Source organism: Notamacropus eugenii, chromosome 1 (genome assembly GCF_028372415.1).
Source record: "Notamacropus eugenii isolate mMacEug1 chromosome 1, mMacEug1.pri_v2, whole genome shotgun sequence".
In the NCBI taxonomy this organism is placed as follows: domain Eukaryota; kingdom Metazoa; phylum Chordata; class Mammalia; order Diprotodontia; family Macropodidae; genus Notamacropus; species Notamacropus eugenii.
In genome coordinates this window covers 761,300,420-761,325,920 of record NC_092872.1, presented here as the reverse complement: position 1 = coordinate 761,325,920, position 25,501 = coordinate 761,300,420, and the positions used below count along the sequence as shown (strand labels likewise).

General features: G+C 48.2%; 1 protein-coding gene across 2 annotated transcripts in view; it reads left to right on the top strand.

Moving 5' to 3' along the window:
* Nucleotides 1-25,501, top strand: part of ATAD2B (ATPase family AAA domain containing 2B) — a 94,282-nt gene that overhangs the window by 20,875 nt on the left and 47,906 nt on the right. For both annotated transcript variants that reach the window (XM_072650373.1, XM_072650332.1), the window contains exons 2-10: nt 3,748-3,899; nt 9,773-9,822; nt 10,147-10,294; nt 10,694-10,796; nt 11,102-11,210; nt 12,225-12,341; nt 13,102-13,177; nt 15,333-15,431; nt 17,004-17,115. In XM_072650373.1, the coding sequence (XP_072506474.1) occupies nt 3,748-3,899; nt 9,773-9,822; nt 10,147-10,294; nt 10,694-10,796; nt 11,102-11,210; nt 12,225-12,341; nt 13,102-13,177; nt 15,333-15,431; nt 17,004-17,115 (966 nt within the window). The remainder of the gene's footprint in view (nt 1-3,747; nt 3,900-9,772; nt 9,823-10,146; nt 10,295-10,693; nt 10,797-11,101; nt 11,211-12,224; nt 12,342-13,101; nt 13,178-15,332; nt 15,432-17,003; nt 17,116-25,501) is intronic.

Sequence of the window (25,501 nt, the reverse complement as noted above, 5' to 3'; positions counted from 1 at the left end):
AATAAAGTGGTGATGAAACATCTCAACGTTTCTGGGATGTGCCTAAAGCAATCCTCAGGGGAAGGGAAGCATACTTGAAAAAAATCAGGTTTGTTTTGTTTTTGGATCTGCTTCTTCTCTCTCTCCTCCCTCCCTACTGAAAACAACAACACCAAAATGAAAAACAAAAGCCTGTGACAAATATGTGTAGTCCTTCAGAATGCATTCCTGTATAGGATCTGTCCTGAACAGGACTTCATCTGTTTGGAAAGGAGTGCTCCATCATGAGTCCTCTCAATTGTAATATGCCACTGTGCTGATCAGAGTTCTAAGTCTTTCACAATTGATTGCCTTTCTGCAAATATCCTCAGACAAAATAGAAAAGGACAGGATTAATAAACTGAATATTCACTTCATTTTTTTTGGATGTCTAACTTATTTTAAAAAATTGTTTAAATTATTAATTTGTTTTCAGTTTTCTACAATCACTTCCTAAGTCTTAGATTTTCTCCCCCTCCCTCCCTCCCTGAGACAGCATGCAGTCTTATATGGATTCTACACATACATTCTTATTAAAGACATTTTTCACGTTAGTCATGTTGCATCAAAGAATTAAAATGAATGGGAGAAACCACGAGAAAAACTCAAACAAAACAAAACATAACATAAAAGAAAATATTCTACGTCATTCTGCTCTCCAGTTCCATAGTCCTTTCTCTGGATGTGGATGGCATTTTGCCTTAAGGGTCCTTTGGGAATGTTGTAGGTCCTTGCATTGCTGTGAAGGGCTAAGTATACCAGAAAAATTCTTCTTGCACTGTGGTTGTTACTGTGTACAATGATCTCCTGGTTCTGCTCGTTTCGTTCAGTGTCAGTTCGTGTTACTTCTTCCAGGCCTGTGTGAAGTCTTCCTGTTCATCATTTCTTATACTACCATAGCATTCCATTACATTCATATGCCACAACTTGTTCAGCCATTCCCCAATTGATGGGCATCCCCTTGATTTCCAATTCTTGGCTACCACAAAGAGAGCTGCTATAAATATTTTTGTACACATGGGACCCTTTCCCATTTTTGTGATTTCTTTGGGATACTGTCCTAGAAGCGATATCGCAGGGTCAAAGGGTATGCACATTTTTGTAACCCTTTGGGCATAGTTCCAAATTGCTCTCCATAATGATTGGATTAGCTCACAACTTCACCAACAATGAATTAGTATTCCATCTCTCCCACATCTTCTCCAACATTTATCATTTTCCTGTTTTATCTTGTTAGCCAATCTGATAGGTGTGATGTGGTGCCTCAGAGTTGTTTTGCTTTATATCTCATTAATCAGTTTCATTTGACTATACATAGCTTTAATTTCTTTCTCTGAAAACTGCCTGTTCATATCCTTTGACCATTTATCAATTGGGGAATGACTTGTATTCTTGTATGTTTGACTCAATTTCTCTGTATATTTTAGAAATGAGGCCTTTATCATGGACACTAGTTATAAAAATTCTTTCTCAGTTTTCTGCTTCCCTCCTAACCTAATTTTGCATTGGGTTTATTTGTGCAAAAACTTTTCAATTTAATGTAATCAAAATGGTCCATTTTGCATTTTATAATGTTCTCTTATCTTTTGTTTGGTCATAAATCTGACAGCTACACTATCGCTTGCTCTCCTAATTTGTTTATAGTATCAGTCTTTATACTAGATTGTGTATCCATTTGGGCTTTATTCTTGTATATGGTGTCAAGCATTCATCTTTGCCCAGTTTCTGTCACATTGTAGTCCAGTTTTCTCAGCAGTTTTTATCAAACAGTGAGTTCTTATCCCAGAAGCTGAGGTCCTTGGATTTATCAAACAGTAGATTGATATATTAATTGACTGCTATGTCTTGAGTACCTAACCTATTCCACTGGTCTACCCCTCTACTTCTTAGCCAGTATCAAGTGATTTTGATGATTGCTGCTTTATAATATAATTTGAGATCTGGTAGGGTTAGGTCACCTTCCCTAGCATTTCCTTTCATTAATTCCCTTACTTCAGAAGCCAGAATGCCAAAAAATAAAATGATCTTAAGGTAAGCATAAAAGAAGGGATGCTACAAAATAAAGGAGAAATGGGTAAATGAAGTGAAAAAATCATAAATAAAATGTAAAGCTGGTTCTTTAGAAAGCTACTGAGATCAACAGACCTGTAGCCAATGTGATTAAAAACAAGAGAAGCCAAAATCCACTCCACAAAGTGAAATCATGTAGCCATGCCAAAAGAAAGAGGAGAACTCTGGGCATGTGCTCTGCTGGATTCTGGTCTGCTCAAATCGAGGCAGTATTTGATTGCAGCAGGTAGCTTCCATTACTGTCCCCCGAAACTGCTCATCGAGAACTCTCTCTTTATTTCATAGGCTGCTGGTAGGATTGCTTTGCTCTTGCTGGGTACATAGAAGGGACAGATAGGCCAAAGATAGTGCTGATGCCATCCTGCCGGGCGTCCAACGCTCATGCCTGGCATCTCTTCTCTTGGAAGTACCTGTTGGCTTTGGGCCAGCCACTGAATGTCTCTTTGTCCCCTGAGGGCTGGGCTTCAGATTAATTCATTACTAACAGGCTTTGAAGATGAAAAGCTTTTTACATGAGGATGCTTTTATTAAAGATGCAGCTAATGAGGCTCCGTATATTTGGAGTTCCTGGATTCCTGCTGAGGTGGTAATTGTATCCTCACAGTTTGGGCTTTGGTGTGTTCCAATGTTTAGGATTCTTTTGGAAAGTTGGGGGGGTAGTAATCTCTTGGGGAGGTGGTGGAGTATGGCTAGACAGGCACCATAGTTTGGAGGGGATGGCTGCTTCAACAAGTGCTGGTCGGCAGCCGCCATGTCTGGTTCTGCAGTAGGGAGGGATTTTGGCTCCTGTGTCCCAGGTCCGGAAGGGGAATATGCCATACTTGCTTACCATTCTGCCCACTCCTTTCTCAGGAGTGGGACAGGAGGCAGGCAGTGTGAATGCTCAGTCTCATTGCATTGATGTGTGGGTTTGCCCTTGTTCCCCCCACTTGTGGGTGTTTGGCGTGTTATCAGTGCTGCGGATTGTGCCCTTCACGGATCTTTGTGGGCCCTGGGGGCCTTGTCCTGATATCCATCTGTCCCCCCCCACCCCCCACCCCCGTCTGCCATGGGGGTCATTTGTTCTTGTCATGTCCATTGTGTTTGACCTGGGTTAGAAGCAGCAGAAGCAGAGGGGAATGGCACCCATTTCTGTAGCTCTTGAGGGTTTGTGAAGCTCCTTTGTGAAGCAGGACTTTGTGATCCCATTTTATAGATGAGGAAGCTGAAGAGGTGTGCCCAGGGTAATGGGATGAGGTGGTGTTTGAAGTTGAATTTGAACTCAGGTCTTTTTGGTGTTTGTCTCCTGCCTTCCTGTGCTTACAGAAGCTGTCTCTGTCTGGAGCAGCAGTTCTTACATTCCTTCTGCTCCCGCTTGCTTCCTCCCTCCCTTCTCTGAGTTTCCTTGAAGGCTCAGCCCCTGTGCCTCACCCCAACCTCTGTTTGTTCCTGCTTCCTTGCCTCAGGTCTCTTCTGGGTCCTTGAAGATGGGGAGCATTTGCCTTTTACCCTGCTTTCCTGTTCCACTTGGGATTTGTAAACTGTTGGGGACTGAAAGGAAGTGGCTGTTGGTCCATCAGAGCTGGCCACAGTGGGAGCACACTGGGTTTTCTGTCCCATGTTTGTATGGGGAATGTGGTAACTGAGGAAATAGTTTTTGCTTCCATGGTTTTCTTTCAGAACGTTGACGCTGATGGCAGCTTGAGTGATAGTCATATCTCCCCACCAGCCAAGCGCACTCTGAAGCTTGCCGATGCTCTCTGTAAGGAGAAATCCAAGCCTCGAAGTCCTGGCCAGCGGGAGGAATGGAGTCTTGCGTCTGGCCAGTCCAGGTGAGCCCCTTGCAGGTGATGGAGTTTGGATATTCTCTGTCCCACTTTATCATACCCACCTGGCACCGAAGGGTGCTCATGTTTAGAGGGACATATTTAAAAATTCTCCTGACTTTCTTGCCCAGAAGGGAGCCTAGTCACCAAGAGAGGGGCAGGGTCATTTCTTTAGGGACAGGCCTGAAATATAGAAGGTCTTCAGCTCCCTGAGATACTGAATTATTTTATCATGTGATCAGATGGTATAGGGCTCTTAGAATTGTGGGATGTACATGGGGGTTTGGGTGTTCTTAATGCCTGCTCCTGGGGTGGGGGGCACAGGGAAGCCACTTACTCCATGGCTTCTGTTGGCTGTTCCCCAGAGTCTTTGGGCTGCAGAAATAGGAAAGGCTTGGCCTACAAAGAGAAGGGGAGAGGCCTTTTATATATCCTTTCAGAAGCCCTAAAAATACCCTTCCCCCCATTCAGTGATAACAATTATGTGCCCAGAAATCAAGTTTGGATCCCAGGATATTTTTGTGATGAAACTTGAGGCTGAAAAAATCCCAGCAAATGTTGAGTTTCTGCCTGAGTGGGACGATGTCACTTTTCATGGGGATTGTAAAAGGAATGAATTAAAGAGGCTGCCCAAGTCATACTTATTATGGAGGGAAAGAGCCTTCCTCTTGGAAACAACTCCCCAAATGGAGTTGCTGCCCAGGGGCTGGGATAGTTCTTTCTTTGGTGCACTCTTTCATGAAGTGAAGGAAGTGGTGGAGAAGGTTGGGGGCACTGCTGACCGGGGACTCTGCCCAGAGGGGCCAGCAGGGACCTTGCTTCTGGTTGTGTTGAGGGGCCAAGCTGGGGTGCTCTCTTCTCCCTCTCACAAGAAAATCTGTGTCTGAGAGTCCTGCAGCCGAGAAGAAGGCCTCCTCTAATTGTAGCCTGGGAGCGCTGTACTTATTGAAGTCTGCTGGGGTTTCATCAAGCAAGTGAGTCACAGAGCTGGAATGGACGAGCCCAGCCTGTCACCTGCCCTGGCTCCTTGCTTTATCTTAGAAAGTGTCCACTTTCCCTTCTCCTTAAGCTTGTTTCTCTTTGTGTCTTCAGAATTCCGTGCTTGAGCATTTCCTGTCCCTCCTTCTGGGGATCCCTTTGAATTCATCCAGGGCACATGGCAGACTGTGCCTGACTTTACTCCTGCTCTTTTGGTGAGACTGACCCCTCACCATCCAGTCACTGTGGGCAAAGAAAAGCAAACTAAACTACTCTCCCCTCCAAACAGACAGACACTCAGACAGATAGCACATTGTATTACTAACTCCCTGGGGGCCCTTACCCTCCATTGGTCAGAGCACCCGTACAGATGGGAATCTAAGCTCTCAGCAGCCTGGTCTCAGATGACCAGTAATCCCAAATCCTGAAACTTCAGTCCTGCTTTTCCTTGTTAGGTGAGATGAAAAGTGTTTTGTCACAACTGTTTCTGGCTGTGTTTCACCCCAGTAGTCCCTGTGGTCTGAGGAGTGTTCGCTTGCCTCAGCCTTGGCTCCGACTGTCAGCTCAGCTTGTATCCAGAAGAGCCAGGCTGGGAGGGGGTCACTTGAGCATCATCGGGTTAGGTGAGGGTGGATGTAGAGATCTCAGGTGGACGTCAAACCTGGTCTTCTCTTCTGATCTGAGCCAGCCCGGACAAGCTGGCAAGAAGCTGCCCTGACCAGCGGACACCCACCAGACCCCTTGTGGAGGGTCTCAGGAGAGTGGCTCTCCAGTCTCCAAATGCTTTAGCTAGGCAGCTGAGCAGTGTCCAGAGCTGGTGTGAACTTGGGCCTTCCTGACCTCAGAACCATGCTTGGTCTACTGTAGGGCCCCCCACCCCCAGCCTGCTGGCTTCCCTCTGACTCCAGCAGCCTATGTAAGTGTGCATTAGGTCACCATGTGAGGAGAAAGTGGTGGCAAGGAAGCCCTGCCTAGTCTCACCCATGCTAGCAGTACAGATGGAGTCCCAGACAGCAGGATGGTGGCACCCAGGCCCTCCTCTCTTCTGCCTCACCATCAAGCCTCCTTTCCTGTCAAGCCCTTCTCCCTAGGCCCACCTCCTCTTCCTGTGTCCAGGGCCATTGCTTAGTGCCCATGGGCAGGACCTTGGAAGCTCTTGGGGAGCAGGGTCTTTCTGGGTTGATTGGCAGAATGGATTTTGACCATGGTCTGGCATACCAAATCCTACTCTCAGGTACTTCCAGATCTTCTGAGAACTTCCAGGGTTTGGGGTGGGCTTCAGGGTCCTTTCCCTTTCTTTCTGTGCTTCCCCAGAAGCCCCTGCCTCTCTGCTGCAGTTGCTTGGGCCCTCCTTTGGTTTGGTGGCTCATTGGAGGGTTTGGGCTGCAAAGGGCTTCTTTTCCTGTTAGTTTGAGACACCCATTGGTCTTTGAGGAAATAACTGGAAAGGAAAACTTCAGTAGGTTTCCATCAGTGTGTTTGTTTTTCCTCTTATGTGGGGCATAAAAATAAAACTGACTAACAATTGTGAGGAGCAGACATTCTCGGAGCATCCAGGGAATTTCAGTGCTGTTATTCCCATTTTACAGAAGAGAAAACTGAAGATGAGGTCTTTATGTGGCCAGTAAGTGTCTGGGTTAGGATTTGAGCTCCTAAGTCCAGCATGCTACCCACTGAGCCACCCACTGCTTGGTTGGTAATTTGGGCCCATTTTACAAATGAGGACATTGACACAGAGAGAGAGGTTCAGTGACTGGCCCGGGGTCCCACAGCTAGTCAGTGTTGGGGTTCCCACTACTTGCTTCATTTAGCCTGTGGACAGGGAAGCCCCACCTCTTTGGGCCTTCCTGGTTGTATTAGAGTTGACCCAGAGCAAGTCAGTCTGTCAATGTTTATTAAGCAACTGCTGTATGCCAGGCACAGTGCTAAGCTCTAGGGATCCAGAAAGAGGCACAAGACAATTCCTACCCTCAAGAAGCTCCTGAACTAATGGAGGTGAGAACATACAAGCAGTATCAACCCATTGATACTTACCCACCTTCCTATCCATCCATCCATCCACTCTTACATTAGAAAATTAAACTGAGAGATAATGGTCCAGGCATGATCAGTTTTTTAGTTAGACCAGGAGTAACTAATCAGTTGTGTCTCTGGCCTCTCGATAACCAAAGCCCTTCAGCTGGGCCTTCTTCACCTTCCTAGCTTCTTTGTGCTTTGGGGAGGTCCAGGAGAACAAGGAACAGGCAGGAAAGACAGCATGACTGGTCACAGGACTGGCAGCATTTTGGCAGGGAAGAGGTGGTCTAGTAACCAGCCTGCTCTGTCATTCAGGAAGGCTTTGGTTTATAGGATTCACCTGCATCTCGGAGGCTTGGCTAGGGAGTCAGAGTGACCAGATTTGTCTCCTTGGAAGAGAAATGCTGTAACTGCATAAAGACAGGCAAGGCCAGGTGACGGACCTTTTGTGGGAGGGTAATTGTGGGGCTCAACAAATAGATGTGAAGCAACCTTAAATTCATTCAGAGGAAAAGCTAAATTCCTGAGTTCAACTCAAGGACACAGGTGGCTTTAGGCAGATGCAGACTCAAATGGTAAAAGCAATTTAGCATAAAATTAATCACATTATATAGGATCAATACAGTAGAAATGAGAGATAGTATGAATATTGATATTTTGGATACACAGAGGTAATGACATAAGACATGTAGGACATAATTAGCAGAGGGAAGGCTCTGGAATGAAGAGGAGCTGGGAAAGGCTCCCTGTAGAAGGTGGGATTTTAGTGGGGACTTGAAAGAAGCCAGGGAGGTCAGTGGTCATAGCAGAGGAAGCAGAACGTTCCAAGCATGAGGGATAGCCAGAGAAAATGCTGAAGGATGGAGGGCCTTGTTTGTGGGACAGCCAGGGGACTGGGGTCACTGGAGAATAAGGTGTAAGAAGACTGGGAAGGTTAGAGGGGACCAGGTTATGAAGGGCTTTGAACACCAAACAAAGGATTTTTTTTTTTTAAATTCTAGAGGCAATAGGGAGTTTATTGAGTAAGGGGGGACATGGCTAGATCTGCACTTTAGGAAAATCACTTTGGTGGCTGAATGGAGGATGGACTAGAGTGGGGAGAGACTTGGGGCAGGCAGATCCCCCTCCACAGGTTAATGCAATAGTCCAGTTGTGAGGTGATGAGGGTCTGCGCAGGGGTAGGAGAGAGGGGCATAGTGGAGAGATTCTGCAGAGGTGAAATTGATAGGCCTTGGCACCATATTGGATCTTGGGAGGGGGTGTGTGTACGAGAGATAGTGAAGAGCCCAGGATGACTCCTAGGTTGGGAGCCTGAGGGACTGGAAGGAGGGGGGGTGCCCTCTACAGCAATAGGGAAAGTAGGAGAGGCGAGCACTTAGGGGAAAAGATCATAAGCTCTTTTTCTGACATGTTGAGTTTAAGGTGCCTACTGGACGTCCAGTTGGAGATGAGCCATTGGAGGTCAGCATAGAGATTGGGGCAGGATGGGAGACTTGAGAATCATGAGCCATAACAACGACAGTCATTAAATCCATGGGAAATGAGATGGCCCAGTGAAGTAGCATAGGGGTAGAAGAGGGCCCAGGGCAGAGCCCTTCTGGGTGCCTCTGCTTAGAAGGCATGACCATGGTGAGGATCTAGTCGAGGAGTCAGAAGCAGTGGTCAGAAGGGAGGTGGTGTCCTGAAACTTGGAGAGAAGAGAGAAACCAGGAGGAGAGAGTGAGCAGCAGTCAGCCCCTGTAGAGAGGCGAAGGAGCATGAGGATGGATTAGATCAGTCTAGCTGCAAAGTGATTTTGAAGCAGCTGATGATAATTGTGTCAGTATAGAAGGCCCCTCCCTCAGGGTGTAACAGGAATTCATGCTACTGCTGAATTGGAAGCCAATCATTCTTTGGACTTCTCCTCCAGGCCTCTCTCTTAGGGTGCCCCTCTATCCATGACCTTGGCCTTTTGTTTTAGAGCTGCAGCAGGTGGCCTTCTTGCTTGGGCTAAGGGCTGTTCCCTGTTGAGGTTCGAAGTCATGAATGTGATCTGAGCTGATTTCTCTTGGGGGGGCTTGACATTTTCTGGCTGCCTTTTCTGTGCCAGGCATCTTGTCCTCTGAAAGAGATAGTGAACCCTTTCCTATGGGTGATAAAGTAGGTCTGCAATCCTGTGCATGCCCAGGAGTGGACAGGTGTGAGGAAGAGCTTTTTCTGCTTTCTGTAACGCAGGAGCCTCTGGGCTCGTGAGCCTTGGCTCTGGTGATACCAGGTACCCCACTGTATTCCCTCTTCTTCTTGTCTCTGATTCTTCTGAATGCTGGACCTCTTTTTTGATGATCGTGAGATCTCTTCAGACAGCCCAGTTCTTTGGAAAGCATCTCTCTGCTGATGTTGGCAGCTCCTTGGTCCCTCTGCCCTGACACCCTTCCCCCGCTTCCCCAGCCCTGTGACAATAGGAGTAGAATCCAGAGCTTCAGCGGAACCCATGTGGAATGGCCAGAGCCGCAGCATCGGGCTCTCTGCCCCTTAAAGAAAGAAGGATTTTCAGGTTGGCCAGAGTCTTGTCCACTGGCTTTTGGCTGGTTTTGTTTCTCATCTGAATTAGAAAAGTCACTACTAAGAAGGCCAGACTTGAGGGGGCATTTTCACTGGGATGCTAACTGACCAGGCCATCCACTTTTCTGTCCTGTTACTTACTCACCATTGAAGTAGAGGAGTAGAGGGTCACCCTGATTGGCCAGTGGGCATGCCTCTCCTCTTGGAGTGAACCTCCTCATTAACTCATGAGAATGTAACGTTTCATGATAAACACTGAGTTTAAAATTGTTCCCCAGTACTTCTATCTTGCTTCTTTCAGCGAATGTGGATGTGTTTGCATATTAAATATACTTATGTTCCAGGTTAACTTCTCAGCCCGGTGCTACGTTACCAAACGGACACAGTAGCCTATGTGAGTATTCTGTGGATGGTCGGGACCTGGTTAGTACTGACCTTCTACTGCTGGTCAGTAACCCATGGAGTGGGGAGCAGAGGCGAGTGGGTCATTTGTGCAAGCTGGAGATAGTTGGTGCCTAGAGAAGGGGGCACTGTGGAAATCCCAGCTTAGACTAGCTGAATGTACTTTCCCTTAAACTGTGTCAGCTTATCATTATTTGTCAACCAGTAGTAGACACTAGACAGTTGAGTATCTGCCATTTTGTTTAGGCCTTTCTCCTTTTTCATGGGTGTCCTCAAAACGTTACTCTGTTTTTGAGTGATATCTGTCTCCTCGTAGCTCTTCGAAGCCTCCGAGGGGAAAAGAAAGGAGATGGGGACCGCCCCTGCATGAATGGGGACATGGAAGTCAGGAAGAGTTGTCGCTCCAGAAAAAACAGATTTGAAAGTGTCAATCAAAGCCTGTTGTTTGATCAGCTTGTCAACAGGTAGGAATGAGCATCCTCTGGCTCCCGGGGGATCCCAAGGCAAAAGTGCTGGTGTCCTTGGGGGGGGTTGGCCTCACCATTTTCCACACAAGTTTAGTTGTTGCCTTCTCACCAAATGCTGTGTGTGGGACTCTGTTGCCTCCCCAGAAAGTGCATCTGCTCGTCCGATGAGGTCCCATAAGACTCCCTTTGGACTGAGGCAGCCTCTTGGATGTGGTTCATTTGGGGAAGCCTGTGTGTTTTGGAAAGGCCTCTGGGGCCAGAGGAGGGGCCTCAGGTGACTCCTTGGTGTCTGAGGCCCTCAGCCCTGTGAGGGAATGATGAGGACTTGGAGGATTGTGGGGTGTGAGGCCTGCCATCCCGACCTTCACCTGGGTCTCTGTTTCTGTGTCATTAAAGCACTGCCGAGGCGGTCCTGCAGGAAATGGATAACATCAACATTCGGAGGAACAGGCGGTCTGGCGAGGTGGAGAGGCTTCGAATGTGGACCGACACGGAGTTTGTACGTGCACTGCTCATGTCCCTTGGCCCTGTTCTAGGACATGGGGTGGGGGGTATGTGTGGTGACTGGGCCCACCTCTGCCCGCTTCCATCTACATCAGCAGAGGAGAGTGGCCCCCTTGTTTGAGGCAGCCTTTGAACCCAGGCTGCCTCCCACATCTGTGGAAGTAAGCTGCTGGAGTGGCTGTGACCTGTGGTGAGAGGCATGCCATCCTGGCACTGATGGATTAATTAATCTGTCCCTTTATATGTTTATTTAAATTCCATCCACCTAGCTATCGGTTTGTTACTTTATTTTTAATTAAGGAAAACATGGACATGTATTCAAGAGTGAAAAGGCGAAGGAAGTCCCTGAGAAGAAACAGTTATGGCATCCAGAACCATCATGAGGTGTCTACTGAGGGGGAGGAAGAAGGTTGGTGAGCCTCCAGAGCCAGGCAGGGGCAGCTGCACATCCATGGGCTCTGCTTTCCCTGCCTGCTGGGAGGGGAGGGTAGTGCCTTTGTCGGGGCCACTTCCGGGCAAAGTTCTCTGAGACTGGACCCTCTCTCCTTCTGGGGGCCAAGTCTGGGCAGGACCTCTCCTTCTCAGGTTCAGATTGGTCCCAGACTTGTCTCAGGGAGGTGTGGGGAGCCCCAGGGAGCCCCTAGGCTTTGCAGAGGTGTCTCTCCAGGAATAGCCCTGCAGGAGAACTGGCCCTCATGGGGTTGCCACTGGGTCCTTGACCAGGGGCTGCCGAGGGCCTGTTCCTACAGGGGCTTTTGGGTAGACAGCCTCTTCTTTCCCAGTGGAGGTGAAATGGCTCTGGGTTGCCAGGTCATTTCTGGCCTTGTGTTGCTGTACTCTGTGTGGTTGTATTTAGCTGCCTGAGGCCTCTGGGCCCTTTCAGGGTGGAGGGTGGGGTCTTGCAGTCCAAGGGGATGCTTCCTCTGGAGGAAGGAAGCCACAACACGTTTGAGAGGCCCAGCCATTAAGGATGGGAGCGGATCTTGGCAGTGGAGCCTTGTTTTGCATTGAAAAATAAAAAGATGGCCCTCCTTCCACTGGCACTGTGTTTCTGAATGAGCTCACCTTATGGGTGCCAGGCTATGCCAAGCCTTGTGGAGCCTGTATGTTGGAGAGACTTGCCATCCTTGTAAAGGAGAGAGAGCTAGGCTTAGAGTAAGAAAGCTCTGAGTGCAAATCCTGCCCTAGACTTGCAGGCCTGGGTGACTCTCTTCTGTAAAATGGGGATATGGATCATGCCCTCTTCCCAGGGCTCTGGTGAGGATCCAGTGCTCACTAAGGGCGAGCTGAACCCTGAGGCTTCCTTGATGAAATGATCATCATACCAGGCTCCTGCAGGGAGCTAGTGTGTCGTGTGCCCTCCTATCTCTCTCTCATGGCCTCTCTGGGGGATAGTGGGTAAGAGCTTGTGTCCTGTGTTCAGAGTCTCAAGAGGAGGATGGGGACATTGAAGTGGAGGAAGCCGAAGGCGAGGAGAATGACCGACCCTATAACCTGCGGCAGAGGAAGACTGTGGAGAGATACCAGGCCCCACCCATAGGTGAGGGCTTGCTGGGGAACATCAGACTAGGCTCCTCTGTGAGATCAGGAAGGCAGACGCCTCCCAGAGAGACTCAGGGGGGCCTCTTGGAGGATGATGTGAAGGAACTGGAAGACAACATGACTGGTGCTGCTAACTTCTGGAAGGGCCATCCTAGGGTGGGGTTGGGGATGGGGGAGCATAGGGAAAGACAGAGAACAGGCTGTGGCATTTCATAGTTGGACATACTGGCTGTCCTGGGCTTTGCAGAATTCCCTCTTCTTCAGCTGTTGAAAGGGGGACCTTCCGTTCGGCCCTGGCACTGGGACCTCTGAGCTCCTCTGCCCTGTTCTCCCTGAACTGCAATCTTAAATTCTCACTGCTCATTTCTGTTGCATTTTCTCCAGTCCTTTGCGGATTCTCCTTGAAAGTGCCAGTTAAGAATTGAGTAGTTCAGCCTTCTCTCCCTGACCCTTAGTGTTGGCTCATTTTGTGCTGGAATCCTTCTTTAAGTGACTTAGCCTCTCTGTTCTTCCCTGAGGTGTTACCTGCCTGGGCCCAGGAGCCTGCACCATAGGGGTTAGATGAGAAGCATTGGAGAGGAGCTGCTCTTCCCTTTTTGGATGAAGGAGCTTGGGGGGGGCGGGGGGAGCGAGGCCTCGGCCTGGCTTCAGGGATACAGTAGTGGGCAGAGCTGCCTCCTGGGGAGGGGGTGGGGTTAGACACAGATACGTCTATGCCTCAAGGTCAATCACTCTGTGTCTTGTCCTTTTCCTCCTAGTGCCAGTGCATCAGAAAAAGAGGGAAAATGCCCTGTTTGACATCCACAGATCTCCTGCCAGAAGAAGTCATATCAGGTAAGCTTTTCTGTGTTGAGGTCACCCCTCGGGCTCAGGTTTGCAGAGAAGAGAGTCCTGGGCAGAGCTCGATAGCACCATCCTAGCCGGCCTTTGGCTCAGCCCCCTTGATACCTATTAGGTTCAGGCTGCCGATCTTTCCTGGTACCCGGGCACACGACCATCCCTTCTCTTCTGTTCCCTCTGAGGGGACACTGGCCTTGGAGGCCCCTTCCCTCTGCTTGTAGCTTCTCAGCACTCCCTGACGTGAGGCCCTCTAGGAAGAGCTTGTTGGTCTGGCTGGGGCGGTTATTCTTTCCTGATCTCTGGGGCCCAGTGACCACCCCTTCGCCCCCGGGGGACCTGTAGTGATTGCGGAGTGGCTTGTGAGACTCAGGACAAAGTGTGCCCAGTGTGGACCTAGCGTGCAGTTAGTGTGGATCTAGGGTGGATCCTCTCCTTGGCCTTGCTGGGCTCTCTTTATGTGATTTTCATCAAGGACATTGTGATCCTGCTCAGTTCACCTCTTCTCTGTGAGGCTTGTCAATGCCTGGTTTGTGCTCCTGGCTGGATGCTGGCCTGACTTGGGTCTCCCAGCGGCTGCCGATTCTGACATGTCCCCTCCAGCGTCCTCGGTGGCACCATTGTTTGGCCAAACACAGCTTGTCCAGCCTCTCCTCCAGGCATGGATTGCCAGTCATAGGGATGCTCTGGCCCTTTCCGACCAAAGTCTCTCTGCCTTTTGGACTCTGTTCTCCCCTCTGGGGAAGTGAGCTAATCCAGCCTGTCTTCCTCGGGACGGCTTAAAGGCAGCTGCCGTGGGTGCCTTCCCAGGTCCCCCCAGTACTCCGACCACTTTTGTTAGGAAAGGCTTTTCTCCTTAGTTGTTCAGTTCACTGCCCTCTGCCCTGCACGGGACACAGGACCATCTCAGTTCTCAGCCAGCTGCACCCCTCTGACCTTTGGATTTTTCTCCTCATTATATTCTGAGTTCCCTGAGGTCAACAATCATCCCTAGTGTTTAGTGTGACGCCTGGCACACAGTAGGTGCTTCCCAAATATTATTGACTATTGAGCAACCTTTTATTAAGTGCTTGGGGCAGCGAAGTGGTGCAGTGGATAGAGTACCAGTGCAGGAGTCAGGAGGACCTGAGTTCAATTCTCACCTCAGACACTTGACACTCACTAGCTGTGTGACCTTGGGCAAGTCACTTAAGCCCAATTGCCTCATCCTGGGTCATGTCCAGTCATCCTGAGGAATATCAGGTCTCTGGATCCAGATGGCTCTGGAGGAGAAGTGAGGCTGGTGAGCTTCACAGCCCTCCCTCACTCAAAACAAAGTCAAGTGCATGTCATGTCATCATTTCTCTGATGGTGTGGTCTTCATTGGCAATGAAGGATGAGCACACATGTTAAGTGCTTAGTGTTGACCAGGCATTGTGCTGGTTGCTGGGGAGACAAAGACAAAAACGGAAATGAGCCCTGGCCTCAGGGAGTTTCTGCTTGTGTCCAGAGAAGAGTCTTAGCACAGGTAGCAGACTGTCTGGCTGCAGTGCCCTCTGAGACAGAGCACTAGATGGCCCTGTCTCCTCTGTGCCCTCATCTGTTTCTGCAGGGACAGGGGCTTTTGGGACTGTTGGGAGGGGTGGTCCAAGAAAGCTCTAAAGTCCAGCTCTAGGGAAGGTTGGATTCTGCCACTTCTCCTGATGTCTGTCCCTTGATGAAGCCGTTAAATCTTGACCAGAAGCTGACTTCCGTGGTGGATTCATTCAATTGGCTTCATGCTTGAACCTCTCCCAAATAAATGGGAACACATGGGAACACTCACAACAAGCTGGGCCAAGAGCTCCGTGATGCCCATGGAGGTTTCCCAGCTCTCATTGTAGCACGTGTGCATGGTACGAGCCTCCTCCTCTTGATGGTTTGTTAGTCACCAGCATTGTAGGTCCACGTCACTATGGGGCCCCAATGCATCACTTGGTCTTGGGCTCAGTGGCTCCTGGCACCCCGCTCTGGCCCTTGTGCTGGATACACCCAAAGCCTCGGTGTTTGGGGTCTGCCTTCGAGGGCATCGTCCTGTGGGGTCTATTTTTGTAGCGGTTTGTCCCTCCTCTGGGTGCAGAGGCTGGGGAGGCTTGTACTCGTGGCTCTGATTCACTTTTGCTCTTTTGAACAGGAGAAAGAAGCACGCCATCCACAGCAGCGATACAACTTCCTCCGATGAGGAGCGCTTCGAGAGAAGGAAATCGAAGAGCATGGCCCGGGCCAGGAACAGGTGGCGTGGGCCTGGGGGGCAGCTGCCAGTGGGCCGTCTGCCACATTCTTCAGGGGCACTGGCCCTGGGAGGAGGCCTTCATGTCATGTGGCTCTCTGGGGTGGGTGGGAGGCTTGTGGATGGAAGCAGGAGTCACTGTCCCACTCAGGTTGTTGGGGATACAACCAGAGACCTGGCCTCAGCTGACAACATTTCTTATTCTTTGCCTGCTGGTTTTTGATCTGATAGAAGCAACTGACCAGGAGCTGAGAACTCTTCAGTTCCCTATATGAGTGTCTGATGTTTAGATCCATGGGCAGCAAGCTCACTCCACTCACTGTGGAGTCCTCCTAGACCTCAGGCTCTGGGGGTTAGAAGGCTGATGGGTGGAATTCACATGGGCTGTGTGCTCTTCTGCAGAAGGGTCTGGAGTCATCAGCTTGTGGAATTTGAGGTGGCCAAGGGGGCACAGAAAATCCCGTTCTGAAGTGGGGGAGCTCGTGGGGAGGGAGGGATGCAGGGCCAGGAGTTAGGGGTCCCTGGGTTAGCCTCAGAGGGGGATGATCACAGCCCTGACCTCACAGGGTGATTCTGAGGATCATACGTGCTTCAAACACTGGTAAAGAGCCTTGTAAATCTTGGGATGCTTTTTGTGTGGCAGTGACTGCTTTGACTGTTGGGATGTATTGGTATCCATACCTTTGCACCCAGAGCCTCAGCTTTCAGGAGTTTCTCTTCTTGGCCTTTGTTTGCCCAAGGAGAGACTTTTGGGACAAAACAGGGTGGTGCTTCTTGTTCTTGAGATGTTATTTTTGACTTGTTCTGCTGAGCAGATTTTAGGCAAACATAGCATTGACAGAGACCATTAAGATGGCAGAAGGAGGTTGAAGGTGCTGGACCTCACTAAGATTATCTGTGGCTGAGTCCATCTTAGTTTGGCTTTGGCTGGGAAGGAATTTATAAACCAGCCTTGAAAATCCATCCTGCAACCCTGGGGCTTTCAGGCTGACTGTGAGGAGTCTGCCTCAGTGTTCTGTGGAGTAGAGCTCCAGAAGAAGGACGTGACAGCCAGGGCTTCCTCTGAGAGGACAGAGGTGTTGCTAGAAGAAGAGTTTGGGGGAGTCAGGAAAGGCCTCCAAGAGAAAGGGAGCTGGGCAAGTCAGTTGGGGTGGACCAAGCTATGACGTGGACCAAGTCTCGCTCAGCAGGGCTCTCCCAGATTGTGTTTCCACTGTCTTCCTATCAGTGCCTAATGATGACCACACACCTCCCTCAGGGTGACTAGAAGCATGATTTTTTTTCTGCCACATTCTGGGCTCACTTTGCATTTTATAGCTGACCATGTGGTGCAGGACAAACATTCTCGCTCTTCAGAAGCCAGGCCCAGCCTCTGTGAATGAAGCACCCTCTTCCTTTTAATGGAAAATATGGAGGTTGCTCCCTCAGCTTGGTCAGATCATGACCTGACTCTTCAGTTATCTTTCTAGGGTCACTTTTTCTAATGAGAGCCCAGCATTCCTGGACCTGATGTTGAGCCCTTAGTCCACAGGGTGATGGTCTTCCCTACTTACCAGGCCTCTTCTTGTCCTGCAGGTGTTTGCCAATGAACTTTAGAGCAGAAGATTTAGCCAGCGGTATTCTTCGAGAACGCGTCAAAGTTGGTGCCAGCTTGGCAGACGTTGACCCTATGATACTTGACAAATCGGTAGGTGCTTCGCTGTGCCAGTAGGGCAGATCCCATAGCTCACTCCCCTCCTCAGTGAAGTCATGATGCCTCCCCTGAATGTCCTCTCAGTGAAGGGGGTCTGGGACCTCTCTTTGGCCTCTCCTTTGTGGTTGCATGCACGCTGCTTCCCATCTCGGGCATGGAGGAGGGGGGCCTGGTGCCTGGAGTGAATGGTGATAGCTGACTGGTTAACACTGTGTAGAGGGCTTCACATGTGCTGTGTCGCCTTCAGTCTTCGAGGAAGACCCTGCCCAGGGTGCTACCCTCATGTCACCTTATGAAAACTCACTGAAGGAGACTCTAGGGCCACGCTTAGGGGAGCAGCCAGAAGTCCTGTGGAGTGTGCACAGGGAAGGGGATTGGTGGATGGGTAGGGAAGCTGGAGCCCAACTGCAGATAATTTTAAATGCCCCATGGGGGAATTTGTCCATGAGGTCACTGGGAGTCACTGCACACTTTTGGATATGGGTGGGAGACATCATCAAATTTGCATCTTAGGAAAAGACATTTTTTGGGCAATTTATTAAGATATTTATTGGACATAAGAATTTATTAGACATTTCCTCAGTGCTAGACCCTGGGCTGAACACCAAGGATACAAGAAAAGCAAGAGAGGGTCCATGACCTCAACACTTTCACATGTGGACAGCATGTGGACAGCATATGGACAAATAAGATGTCTGCCAGACCAGCTGGAAATCATTCCCAGAGAAAGGAACTAGTGTGGAAGGGAGGATCCAGGAGGGAAAACTCACCAAGGCAGGGGCCAGAGCGTCTCTTGCCAGGACTCGCAAGGACCAGGTGTTATGGGACCACAGAGTATGTGGGGAACAGGAAAGTGTAGAGGCCTGTGAAGCAGCAAGGCTGTAAAAACAAATAGAGGATTTGGGGAAGTCATAGGGAGCAGGGAACTGACACCATCAGTGTGGCGGATCAGTGGAGGATGCACGGGTGTCCATGCAGGAGCGCTTAAGGGCTGTATTGGAGAGAGATCACAGACACAGATCAATGTGGGAGGTGAGAGGGCTAGGAAGGAAGTGACTGAGCCAGGTAGGAGGGCTCGGAAGACAGGAGGGGCTTGGAACACAAAAGGGAGAGCTTTATATCTGATTCTGAAGGCAAGAGGGACCACCAGAGAGTGATGAAAAGAGAGATATGTTTGTCGTCGCCCCCCCCCCCCCCAAAAAAACCTATTTTGGGTTTTAAATTCTCCACCCCTACTCCGTCTTCCCCACCCATTATATTAATGAATTCATGAAAAACATATCTGCCATGTTCTAGGAAAAGGAAAAAAAAATAAGAAAAATAAAGGAAAAAATGTACTTTTATCTGCGCTGTGAGGCCCTTAGTTCTGTCTGGAGGTGGAGAGCATCTTTGGAATTGTCTTGGGTCTTTATTTGTCAAAGTCGTGAAGCCTTTCACAGCTGATCATTGTTACAGTGTTGCTATTATCATGCACGGTGTTTTCCTGGTTCTGCTCACGCCACTTTGTATCAGTTCGTCTGAGTCTTCCCACATTTTCCAGTGTTGCTATTATCATGCACGGTGTTTTCCTGGTTCTGCTCACGCCACTTTGTATCAGTTCGTCTGAGTCTTCCCACGTTTTCCCCCCAAAGCTGTCCCCTTCCTTTCTTACAGCACAAGTGTTCCGTTACATTACTGTACTAGAACTTGTTCAGACACACCCCATGTGATGGATATCTGTCCCTTCAGGTGCCAATACTTTGCCACCACAAAAAGAGCTGCAAAAAAGTTTTAGTATCTGTTGGTCCTTTTCTTTTTTTTATTGCTTTTTTTAGGGTATAGATGTAGTAGTGGTATTGCTGGGTCAAAGGTTGTGGACAGTTTTGTAGCCCTTTGGGCACACTTCCAAATTGTTCTGGACTAGTTCTCAGCACTACCAATAACACGTTAGTGTCCCTGTTTTCCTACATACCTTCCAGAATTTGTCATTTTTTTCTGCCACATTAGCCAATCCGCTGTGTTTGAGGTGGTACCTCAGTTTTGATTTATGTTTCTCTGATTTTTAGTGAGTGTTTTCATTGATTTGACTATTGGTTTCTGTCTTTGAAAGCCGCCTCTTCATATCCCTTGGCCGTTTATCAGTTAGTGAATGCCTTTTATTTTTGTACATTTATTTTTATACATTTGGCTCGTTCCCAATATCTTTGAAAAATGAGACTTTATCAGAGACACTTATTGTAAAAATTTTCCCCTGGTTTCCACTTTTCCTTCTAGTTTTGGATGTATTGATTTTGTTTCTGTAAAACTTTTTAATTTTATGTAATCAGTTATCCAGTTTACCTCCTATGACCCTCTTGTTTTGTCATGAACTCTTCCCCTTTCCATAGATCTTAAAGGCATTTTTTTGCCACGTTTCCCTCATTTGCTTATGATAACACCCTTTCTGTCTAAATCATGTACCCATTTTGAGTTTATCTTAGTATATTATGTGAGAGAGACCCTACTTTCTGCCAGACTACTTGCAGCTGTCTTGCCCCGGTAGCTGAGATCTTTGGATTTATCAGAAATGAGGTGACTGTGCTGTCTTCCTTCTGTATATGTGGACCTCATCTGTCCCATTAATGTGTCACTCTGTTTCTTATCTGGTACCAGATTGTTTTGGCGATCATTTCTTTGCAGATCTGGTATTGGGAGTCTCCCTTTCTTCACATCTTTGAAAATTAATTTTGACCTTTTATTCCTCCAGATGAATTTTATTATTTTTTTCTAGCTCTGAAAGGTGATCTTTTTGGTAGGTTGATATGGCACTGAATAAGTAAATTAATTTAGGTAGTATTGTCATTTTTATTATACTGCATTAGCCCAAACATGAGCACTTCATGTTTCTCCAGATATTTGTATGTCTTCTTAGTTTGCAAAGTGTTTTGTGATTGTGTTTGTACTTCATACGATTCTTGTGGATATCTTGGCAGGTAGACTTCTAAGCATGGTGTGTGGTCTGTGGTTATTTTAAATGGAATTGCTCTTTCATTCTCTTCACCCTGGTTTTGGTGTTTTTAGTAATATGGAGAAATGATGATTTGTGTGGGTTTGTTTTAGATCCTGCCACTTTGCTAATATTGTCCATTGTTTTGAGGAGGTTTTGTAATCGACTCTCTAGGGGGTCTCTAAATAAACCATTCTGCCATCTACAAAAAGGGTAGCTTGGTTGCCTCATCACCAGGGCTTCTTCCTTCAGCTTCTTTCCTTGTCTAATTGCTGTCTCGAGGATTTCTAGTTCAGTATTGAATGATAATAGTGATAATAGACATTCTGGTTTCACTCCTGACCTTACTGGAAAGGCTTCTAGCTTCTCCCCATTACAGATCACGATCTCTCTTGCTTTTAGATAAGATGCTGCTTATTTCCTTTTGCTCCTGGTTTTTTTAGTGTTTTCAGTAGGCACAGGTGCTGTATTTTGTCAGAAGCTTTTTCTATTTGTTGATATAACCCTTCGATTTTTGTTGTTTTTGTAACGTGATCCATCATGCTGGTAGTTTTCCTAATGTTGTCCTTGCCCTGTATTCCTTATGTAAATCCAGCCTGATCACATACATTGCTTGTAACCTCCTTGCTAGTATTTTATTTAAATTTTTTTGTATCAATATTGATTATGGAGATTGACCTAGAGTTTCCTCTGTTTTTGCCCTCCCTATTTTACATATCAAAAGCATATTTGCGTCACAGAATTTGGTAGCACTATTCTTCCTATTTTTTCCAACAATTTATGTAGCATTGGAATTGATTGTTCTTTAAATATTTGGTAGGATTCACTTGTAAACCCGTCTGGCCCTGATTCTTAGGGAATCTCATTTGTAGATGGTTCAGTTTATTTTTTTTAAGATAGAGTTAAAGTATTCTACTTCCTTTTCTTTTAATCTGGACAGTTTATATTTTTGTAAGTTTTCATTTAGATTATTGGCATATAATCAGGCAAGATAATTCCTAATTATTGTTTTAAATTCATCTTCTTTGGTTGTGCATTCACCCTTTTCATCTTTGGTAGTAACAGTTTGATTTTTTTACAAAAGCTTGGACCAGGGTGGTGGCATTGTCAGAGGAGAGAAGGGTGTGTATTAGAGAGTTGCTGAAAAAGTGAAAGCAACAGGCCTTGGCACTATATTGGGCATGGGGAGAGGAGTGTGAAAGTCAGGGAGGAGTCCAGGAGGACTCGTAGTTTGGGAGTCTGGGCCTCAGGAGGATGGTGGTTCTCTTGACAACAGTAGGGGAGGTGTGTAGAGTGTTCTGTTTTGGATTGTCTACTGGATGTCCATTTGGAGATGAGAGACTGGGCTACGACAGGTAGATCAGAGAATCATCAGCGGAGAGTGGTCAATTAAATCCAAGAGAGGTGAGGCGATCCCTCAGGGAAACAGTACAGGAACCAGTGCAGACACACGGTTCTGCCACGCACACAACTTGGATGAAGACATGGCGAAAGGGCCTGTGAATGTTTAGATGAGGGAGGAGAACCGACAGTATCACAAAGGCCCAGAGAGAAGAGGGTGTCCAGCAAGACACGGTATTTGATGGTGTTATCCTGGTGAATGTCCATGGGTTTGAGAGGGTAATGAGGTGGGCCGGGGCATGGAAGGGCATCCTCTGTCCCTTTTTTTCTTTTGTCTTCTCTCGCGGCACAGGTGGGGGGTTCTTCCACCCTTATGTCTCCTGTATCCAGTCCCTTCTTCTCCATCTGTCCTGCCCCACCCCAGTTTATACCTTCATTATCACCTTCTTGGGATATGGCAGGAGTCTCCTAAAAGTGATTCCCACTTCTACATTCTCCCTGCTCTAAACCATCTTTTGTATCTGCCAGCATCCTGTTTCTTCCCTGTGGATCTGGAATTTCTTCAGGGGTTTCTATTACTTCTGGAGTTGAGTTCAGATTCCTCTTGCTAGCATTCAGAGACCTTCCATGACTTGGCATCACCCTATTGTTCCAGCCTTCTCTCATAATCCTGTTTTTTAATCCTCTCTGTTGTTTATCCAAAATAATCTACTCTCTTTATGTATGAGGTGTTCAGAGAGAATGAGCACCTGTGGTGGGAGGGCCTTTAAATGCTGCTCATCCGCCTTTGGTGCCTGCCTGGCACTTGACTCTCACCTATGACTTCAAGAAGCTGCAACAGGTGCAGTGGCCATATTGTGGTAAAACTGTCTCCGTGGAGAGGCTAAGCCAGATTGAGCTGTCAGTCCTCAAATCCATTGGTGACTTAGGGGTTGTCTACCCTATACATGTGAAGACTTGCACCAGTGGAATGGATGGATGAGAACACTGTGTTCCAGTGGTCATAAGGGTGACCGAAGCAGGTGCAGCGGAGTGCTTAGAGCTTTGTCAGACGTGGAAGAAGCCAAGAATGTCCACTGGCTCCTGAACCATCGCAGGTTGTCCTGACTTTTGTCCTGCTACTGTACTGTAATGCCGATGACTTGGTGCAGCTCTACCTCATGTGCAGGCCAGGACATGACAGTGATGTTCTTGGTCCTCTTTGAAAATGGACAAACAGCAACACCAGTGATGTCTTACAGAAGGATGACGCAGTTAGTGCAGAGTCAAGTCCCTGGTCCCACCTCTGTGAGGAACCTTAGGCGTCTTTCTTTAATGAACAATTCCTGAAACCACGTCCTACCCTGAAATCTTAGATCCTTTTTCCTAAGTGTTTGTGGCTCCCCAAAGTCCCCAAGTCCCAGGACCCTCTCTGTGTACCCCATGGGCCATTCAGCCTGTTGAAGATTCCCTGGACCTCCTCCAACAGTCCCCTTTTCTTCTGAGGTCTCACCTTCATCTGCATCACCTGTATTTGGGCATTTGACAAATCTTGTACTGTCTCTGTCTTTGCCATAGCTTGCACCCCCAATTACTTCCTCATTGTTCTCTCCATTCCCTTACAGTACACGTCCCCCTTCTCTATTGGGTGCCCTCAGACCTGCCCGAGCAGCTTTTGCTTACTCATCCGAAGCGAGGCTTGCTGGTCCCCACTCGCCCACTCCCTACTTCATCTGCTTTGTCTCACTTACATCTCCATTTCCTAGGAGGCAGAAATTTCAGAAGGACCTTGTGGATCCCATCCTAGTGACGAGGAGCCTTCCAGAAGAGGCCAGTGACTGGTCTCCATCATTCCCATTACTCCCCAATGCCTCTGTATGTGCTAGATGTGTAACAAGTGCTTTTTGGGTTGATTTCTTACTGGCCTGCCCAACAGCACCACCATCAGTTGGGGCCTTCTTTTTGGGTGTTCTGTGTTTAGGCCTTCTGGATTTTTCTCCCAGATCTGTTCTTCATGGACTGTTTGGGGAATCCACCCTCTTGGCTTCCATATTTCCCATTCTACTCTCTTCTCTCCAAGTGATCCCGCCTCAGAGGTCACCACTGCATGAAATGGTGCCTTTGCCAAGACTGTGGCCTCTGAGAGTGGTTCCTTCCTTCCACTACCAGTTTTTCGTCTCTCGATAGTGTATCTACTCATGCCTCTTCACTGCCCCTTTCCCACCCTCCCATGTGTTCCTGAAAAGCTGGAGCTGGAGACCATGACTGCATGTGTTGGGCAAAGGTGCCGTGGAATCGTGTGGATGCCAGAGACGCGTGGCCTGCCTCAGGAGTGCCCAGAGGAGATGGGGCAGAAGTGTGCACGTTCTTCAAGGACAGTTAGGGCCACATCACAAACAATGGCTGAGGAAGAAGTCACACCGTGCCCCATCTGGCACATCTGCAGACATCCTGCATGTGGGGCCTGAGGCTGAGAACTGGCATGGCCGTTGTCCTTTGTACAAGACATGGTGGGACGACTCTGATGTATTTTTACCACGGGCGACCCTGGCCGCCTCCTCTGCACCTCCCTCAGCTGGTCAGGACCCTCTGGGCTTAGGTGGGACTCCCCTCATGTGACCCCAGGGTGGTTACTTGGTGCCATGTGTGTCCTGTCCCAGGCCTGATAGGTAGGAGGGTGGGCAGTAGCCATGAGAAGACCTGGCACTTGGTGGGAAACCTCTGTGGTCTCCAGGAATGTGTACTGCCCTTCTGAATTGGGGCTCATTTCTGTCCTGCCACCTGTTGCCTCCAGGACTCCAGGTTACCGTTGTTCCCTCTGAGGCTTTTCTTCATGGCTTGGTGACTGGGATCCTCCCCTGCTTATATGGGCTTCATGTTCTTTGTGGAATTAGAGACCAAAGCTCAAGGTTCTCTCTGGAATTCCTTCTCTGAGACCTCTTTTTATGTCATAGTCTGCTGGGTCTTGTCCACCTCTCCTCCCTTCTATTTTCCCTTGTGCAAGAGACAGAGAGGCCTAGTCTGGCAGTCATTCAGCATCAATTAAGTGCCAACTATATGCAGGTGCAGTGCTTAGGGTTGGGGACACAAGGAAAGGCAAAACTCTAGGCTCCGTCCTCAAGGCACTTGTTTTGACTAGGGGAGACATGTCTGTCTCGGAGTGGGGAGAGAGAGTGCTCCAGGTGTGGGGGCAACAGGGAAGGGAGATGGGGTATGTCTGTGGAGGAGGGCACTGGATCATGAGGGGCCATTTATGGAGCTACTGGAGGTTATGGAGGAGGGAATGACATGTCAGATCTGCACTTTAGGAGAATCCCTTCAGTGGCTGAATGGAGACAGGGCGGCGTAGTGGAGAAAGGCTGCTGAGGGGAGGTGGGCAGGCCTTGGTCACAGCCTGGGGGGGTGGGGGGGTGGAGTCAGAGCTTAAGGCTGTGGCTCCGCTCCTTTTGTCTTTGCAGCACATCATTCCATTTGGTTCTGTAGTTTCTGGCAGGTGCAGAATAATTGGAATGAGGCGTATTCAAGTCTTTTCTTTCTGCTTGGAAGTCTTTCCCTCTGTTCTCTTGCAGAAGTTGTACTTTGGCAGTAAAATCATTCAGTTGAACTGCTGTGTCTTGTAATCTCCAGCATAGAGTGTTTTCTGGAGGCGGTCTGCAGGTTCTACAGTTGACCCTTAGTCTTCTGCCTTTGGAAGTCCTGGGCCTTTTTCTCTTACGAATTCTTGCATTGTGGACTCATTCTTTGACTGGCATTCTTTGGCATGACTTAGAATCTTCAGCTGTTTTACTCATCCTTTCTTTGAGGTCATTCTATTTTGCTTGTATCAGGTTCACGTTTTCTTTAAAACTTCCTGCTTTTTGCTTTTATTTTCCTTGATTTTCCTTCCCTTTGGTGTATTTGTATTCCCCAACAGTGGTTCTCTTTTGTTTCTTTAGTGAGGTCCCTTCTTCCTCTCCCCCCCCCCCCCCAATTTAAGGGTTTTTCTTTAACCCCTTCTTTTGCCTTTGAAGACCATCCATTCTGAATTCATCATACTTATTTATCTCTTAAACCGCTAGGGAACACCCCGCTGGGGTTCCCTGTTCTCTTGAGCGT